At 45.3% G+C, this 6,390-nt stretch overlaps 1 protein-coding gene across 1 annotated transcript in view; it reads left to right on the top strand.

Annotated features, from left to right (window-relative positions):
* The first annotated feature begins 571 nt into the window (after nucleotides 1–571).
* NHLRC2 (NHL repeat containing 2) overlaps nucleotides 572–6,390 on the top strand; it is a 66,128-nt gene continuing 60,309 nt past the window's right edge. The window contains exons 1-2 of the mRNA XM_008270532.5: nucleotides 572–749; nucleotides 4,850–5,002. Coding sequence (XP_008268754.4) covers nucleotides 572–749; nucleotides 4,850–5,002 — 331 coding nt within the window. The remainder of the gene's footprint in view (nucleotides 750–4,849; nucleotides 5,003–6,390) is intronic.

The raw sequence follows: 6,390 nt of genomic DNA, 5'->3' as shown, positions 1-6,390 counted from the left end.
TGTTTATGTACAAGCCAAAGCGCTGGCCAGCCACCCGCAACCTAAAAAGCCTTGTCCCTTGAGGATATCCCTACCTCTGTTACCTTTCGCGTCTTGGCGGGAAAAGCTTCCCGGCTGCGTAAACTGTGTCGAATCTGCGGATAGCGTTCTAAAGGCGGGGGATTTAAAAAGTTTCTCATTAGTGTCTCCTTTAGCTTTACGGACTATTTTCAAATGTTTTATTCTAACCCCTGCTGGTTTCCAAAGTGGAGGTGGCGGGAATGTTCCCTTAGAGTATCTAGGACGTTGTTCCAGACGCTTTTTCCATGTCGAATCTGGCGCTCTGAATGTCCAGGCTTAGCGGCGGCGAGGGGACCGAGAAAGGGCGGGGTGGGTCGGGACGAAGAGTTTAATTCCGTGCCTGGGAATCGCGATTGCTTGGACTTTGGCATTTGAACGCATGCCTACCAAAGAAGAAAGTGTCGGTGGGGTTGAGCGGGTCAGGTGGCGGGTGAGGTGACTGTGCCGGCTGGAAACCCGAAGCCCGTAAACGCTTCCTCTCCCACGGCCGCCTCGCGAGCCGCGAGAGAACATGGCGGCCCCCGGATCCCGCGGCTGCAGCCTGGCGGGCCTGCTGCCGGCGCAGACCTCGCTGGAGTACGCCCTGCTCGACGCCGTCACGCCGCAGGAGAAGGACGGCCTGGTCTACCAGTATCTGCAGAAGGTGGACGGCTGGGAGCAGGACTTGTCCGTGCCCGAGTTCCCGGAAGGTGAGGGCGGGCTGCGGGGACCTCCCCTGGGGCGGGGGGCGAGGCGGGGTCGCGTGCTCCGCGGGGCCTGGGTCACCCCGAGCGGCGCCGGCGGTGGGTTTTTGGAGGGCGGAGGCCTGACTCTCCAGGAATGTACAGCGGCCCCCGGGCCACCCGCACTCCCACGATCGGGTTCCCAGCGTCGTCATCCTCCTCCTCCTGCTAGCTGACACAGGTCACTCTGTGTGCCACACGCAGTTGTCACCATGGCAGTGCCTGTCAGCCTATTTAATGTCCCTGCAGCCCGGGGAGGTGCTGGGTTCACAGGTCAGGAAGTGGGGTTCCCCAAGGGACCTGGCCAAGTGCCTTGCCCCGGGCCTCCCTCGCCCGTAAGAAACTGCCAGGGTTCAGTGCCAGCCTGCGGACCCCAGACTGGCCGCGCGCTCTGCGCTCCGGGTCCCCAGTCTTCTCATTGTTAAGATCTGAGTCCACGATAGCCGGGCCCACCTGTGTGAGCGTTTGGCCCAGGAGCGCTACTTGGAATGAAACTGTACCTCCCGTGGTTGGGAGTGGCATTGTTTTTGCCTGGTGCTGTTGGCTCGTGTCCTGGCATCGCACTGACACCACATGTATAGTTAATTGGTTGGATGCGGCAGGGTTCAGTGATCTCACGGAAGGCATGTGGACCCTGCTTCTAACTGCAGTCTGTCTTGGGTGTTTTTCCAAGCTTTTTGCACTTCGCTGACAAGGGCTTCGTTTTTCTGATATTAATCTTATATTGGATTTGAAATACTGTGGAATTCTTACAGCAGAATTGAGTGGGTGTTACCCCCGTCAAAGAAACCTCAATATATGCATGCTTTTGAAAAACTTAGAAGGTTGTTACATTGTACACTGCCCTCAGCAAGCAGACCACCAGCTAGGATGGGGGGCGGCTTGTTTGTATTTACAGCGAGTGTATTTTTATTGCCATGAGATATGACCTCTGTGACCCACAAGTAACACACATAATCAGGCTTTGTCTTTGAGATAACCAGATTTGGTACTGGGCCTGATTATTGAGGTCAGACTTCTAGAAAAAATGAATATTCATTTCCTTGGTTTCTTTATCAGTAAACTGTAATTGGGAAGTCATAAATATAACTTTCCTCCAACACTGTTCGTTTTTTAGGAAAAAAAAAGTGTGTGGCAGGCAGAGCAGTGTAGTGGTTTGATCCCAACAGACCTGGGATTAAATCCCTGTTAATCATTCCTTATGTGTAATTTTGAATGTGTTACTTGACTTATCCAAGCCTTACTTTTCTCACTTGTGAAATGGAACAAGTATTTCCCTTTCAGAGTTACGGTATGGAGGTAACATTAAAAGCTCTTAATTCAGAAGACACTTACAAAGTGTTAGTAGTTTATTGTATTAATTGTTGTTATAAAATATACTTTTTTTTTTTTTTTGGAAAGACAGAGTGGACAGTGAGAGAGAGACAGAGAGAAAGGTCTTCCTTTGCTGTTGGTTCACCCTCCAGTGGCCGCTGCGGCCAGCGCACCGCGCTGATCCAAAGCCAGGAGCCAGGTGCTTCTCCTGGTCTCCCATGGGGTGCAGGGCCCAAGCACTTGGGCCATCCTCCACTGCACTCCCTGGCCACAGCAGAGAGCTGGCCTGGAAGAGGGACAACCGGGACAGAATCCGGCGCCCCAACCGGGACTAGAACCCGGTGTGCTGGCGCCGCAGGCGGAGGATTAGCCTAGTGAGCTGCGGCGCCGGGCATAAATATACTGTTACTATCATTAAGTCTGGTAAGCTCGTAGCACAGTAACTGAAGTTTTTTTTTTTTTTTTTTAAGGTTTTGTTTATTTTAGAGGTAGAGCTACAGACAGAGAAGAGAGAGAGAAAGGTCTTCCATCCGCTGGTTCACTCCCCAGATGGCCATAATGGCTGGAGCTGAGCCCATCTGAAGCCAGGATCGGAGTCTTCTCCTGGGTCTCCCACACGGGTGCAGGGGCCCAGGGATTTGGGCCATCTTTTACTGCTTTCCCAGGCCATAGCAGAGAGCTGGATTGGAAGAGGAGCAGCCGGGACTTGAACCGGCGCCCATATGGGAGTCTGGCGCCACCGTGGAGGCTTAACCTACTGTGCCACAGTGCTGGCCCTTGATTCTTTCCCTACCTCTCAATCTGTCACTCTTGACTTTTACAGAAAAGTCATAGAAGGCAGATTCATAAACACATGTTTGACAAATATGATGTGAGATCTGAGTATCCATTAATTAGTGTTGTGTTCCATGTCACACTTGATCTGGTATATGACTGACTTTGTCAGAATGGATGACTAAGGGGTCACTACTCTGAAACCTCACAGTTTGGACTGTGTGGCAGAAATACTAGTTTGGCTTCAGATTTTTTTTCTAGAGTTTTGTCATAATTGAGCACCTGCAGTTACTATTATTAGGCATTAGTTACTGCAGTCATCCTTGTTTATCTGTGTTTTCAGTTACCTGTGGTCAGATGTGGTTTGAAAATATTGCATGGGAAAATTCCAGAAACAGGCAATTTGTAAGTTTTAATCGCACTTCATTCTGCGTGGTGCACTGAAATGCCGTGCCGCCATGCCTTCCTGCTGCGTGGCGCCCAGGGTGTGCATCCTCCCTTGCACCACATACTGTAGGAGCTGTGTCAGTATCAGATCAGCTCTCTGGATATCACAGTGCTTGTGTCCAGGTAACCCTTGCTTTACTTAATCTCGGCCCCAAAGCACAAGAATAGTGTTGCTGACAAATCAGACATGCCGGAGAATCTAAGCAGCGCTTGCTGTAAGTGAAAAGGTGCAAGTTCTCCACTAAAGGAAAGGAGGTGTCTCCCATGTGGAGGTTTCTAAGATCTGCGTAAGAAAGGATCTCCGTCTTTGAAATTGTGAAAACTGCAAAGAAATCTGTGCTGGTTTTCCAGTTGCACTTTAAACTGCAAAAAATTATCAGCCACTGTGCCCAATATGTGCTTAATTAAATAGAAAAGGCATTGTAGGGTCTGGCCATTTGACCGTTTCCAGCATCCAGTCAGGGTCTTGGAATTTTTCCCCCCTGAGTAGAGGGGAACTACTGTATTTATTTGTCCACCCGATTTTGGCTTTAGGTTTCTATAAAATATTTCCAAATACCCCCTTTAAGGTATGAGTAATTTGAATATCTACACTTATTCATTTAGGAGCAATAAAGTTAACATCTTTGTTTTCTTAAAATGGTTAAATCAAGATGCTGTATTTTTAATATTAGTTTAAATCTTTCTGCATAAGTACAGAGTTAAAATTGTGACTCATAGTCAAGTAATTGTAAATTCTGATTTCCAAAAGTACAGATTAATGAGATGTTTTCTTTGGGAAGATGGAACATGTTCTTCATCATTATTAATGTTGCTTCCCTGAAATCTGTAACAGTAACTGTATTTTCTGAATTTTGCATTTCAGATATTTTATTTTCTATTTAGTATCTCATCTAAATTCAGGACATTCCAGCTTCTTTATGAAATTGGCTTAGGCATTGTGTATGTCTATCCTTGTATACATTTCACTCTTTTCGAGATTTAGTTGTCTTTCTGTTTTTAAGCTTAATCTTCATTCTTAATACCTAATTGTGTATGCAGTTAGGTTCTCTGCATATTTGAGATTTCCTCTTGTTTTTGCATAAATGTGTTGTTTTATTTCCTTTCATACATGGACTGTCACACATTTCTGAAGGAATTTAGTGGCTTTTTCTTGCTGTATGTGCGGATGCCTCCTAATAGCAGCTTCCCACCCTCCACCCCTCCTACTTCCCTTAGCTGAGCTGCCATTGCCTCCTTCTCTTCCTGCTGCCACCTTTGAATCTCTACAGCCCTGCCTTCTTGGTCTTCTGCTTCCAGTCACAAACGCCTGTTTTGTTACAGTCATGAAGAGACATCGTGTCTTTTATTTACTGATAGAAAAAGGTGCTCTTTAATAACAGTAAATTCACCACCGCCTGAATGATGCTAAAATCTGTAGTCCCTTGACTGCGTGCGCTAGTTGTACAAAAAACAGATTCACATGTACTGGGGGAAGGTTTAGATCAATTTTTTTTGCTTTTCCTGTAATCAGTCTTTTGTGTGAGTTTCAGGACTAGAATGGCTGAACACAGAAGCGCCTATTTCCGTCTACAAGGACCTGTGCGGGAAGGTGGTCGTCCTTGATTTCTTCACCTACTGCTGCATAAACTGTATTCACCTGTTGCCCGACCTGCATGCCTTAGAGCACGCCTATTCTGATAAAGGTATCTGCTCTCTGGTTTCTCACTCCTGGCGTAGGCGCAGAAAGAGTCGCTGACTCATTTGCTCATGGGAGAATGGACCTTTGGCAAGACTTCAGTGGTACTACAAGGAGTCTCCAGCCTAGGAATTAGGGACTCCATGTGCCTTCTCAAGAAGGGTTGAACTTAATGGTTTGCTTACCTAAAAAACCAGCATTTCGGATATGGCTTTTCTCTGAAGATAGGACATAATTTACTTTTTTATGAACAAGTATTTTAAAAGATCTTTTCGTGTTTCTAGACTTACTTTATGGTGTTCTATGAAAAAAATGAAACATATGACCCTAATTTTGTATTCATCTCACTGCGATATAAAGATTTGAAGTTCTTATTTGGAAATGTGATTAGATTTTTGTTAATATCAGATGACATGAACTACACTGGAATGCAGAATATTCTAATAGCCTTTATGACCTTGCTTCATTAAAAAATGATTTACAGCTAATGTTTTCCACAGTACACAGAAAGTCCTCTTTTATAGTATTACACATTCTGAAACTATAAAAGATTTCACTTAGTATTTGCTCTAGAATTTTGAAAAAATTTTTAGATCTTTTTTCTTGTTTACTTTTTTATGAAGCTAGTAAGGAAATGAATTTAAAGGTTCCCCTTAATTAGGTTAAAATGAATTGGAACTCTGTTTTTGGAATAGATAAAAAAAGAGATAAGAACACTGATCTGTGAGACTAGAGATAGGAATAGACTAAGTGTAGGTACTTCAGAAAGTTCATGGAAGAGTTGAATTAAAGATACAGCAAATTTTCCGTGAAACTTTTGAATAACCCTCATATATATACATACAAAAATTTAAGTATATCCTGAACCTTAGCTTTAAAAAGGGATGATATAAAAACTATAGTACAATTAAAATTTCATCTTTTTAAATTGTAATAGACTGTGTGTTGGTGTACGCATTTGAGACAGTGGTCAAGGTGCCACCTGGGACGCCCACGTTGTATATCAGAGCCGGGTTCAGCTGCCGGCTCCTCTGCAGCTCCAGCTCCCAGCCGATGCGCAGCCTGGGAGGCAGCAGCGAGAGTGCCTGTAGTCAGGTCCCTGCCACACAGGTGGGAGATCGGGGTTGAGTTCCCAGCTGCTGGTGTCGTTCTGGCCTAGCCCTAGCTGTTGTAGACATCTGGGGAGTGAACCAACAAATCTCTCTCTGTCTCCACCTCTCTCTGCCTTTAAAATAAAAAATAAATAATTTAAATTGTAGAATAGGTTTTATATTATAATTACCAATCCAAAGATGTATTGAGAACTTGAATGTTCCCAGCAGTTGAATCTTGTTTTCAAAAGTTCATCTGTATGGATTTAAGAAATATGGGTATCTGCCGGCGCCGAGGCTCACT

The sequence above is a fragment of the Oryctolagus cuniculus genome, chromosome 15, assembly GCF_051225735.1.
Source record: "Oryctolagus cuniculus isolate XC-2025 breed Fujian yellow rabbit chromosome 15, ASM5122573v1, whole genome shotgun sequence".
NCBI lineage: Eukaryota > Metazoa > Chordata > Mammalia > Lagomorpha > Leporidae > Oryctolagus > Oryctolagus cuniculus.
This window is presented reverse-complemented; position numbering and strand designations above follow the sequence as displayed.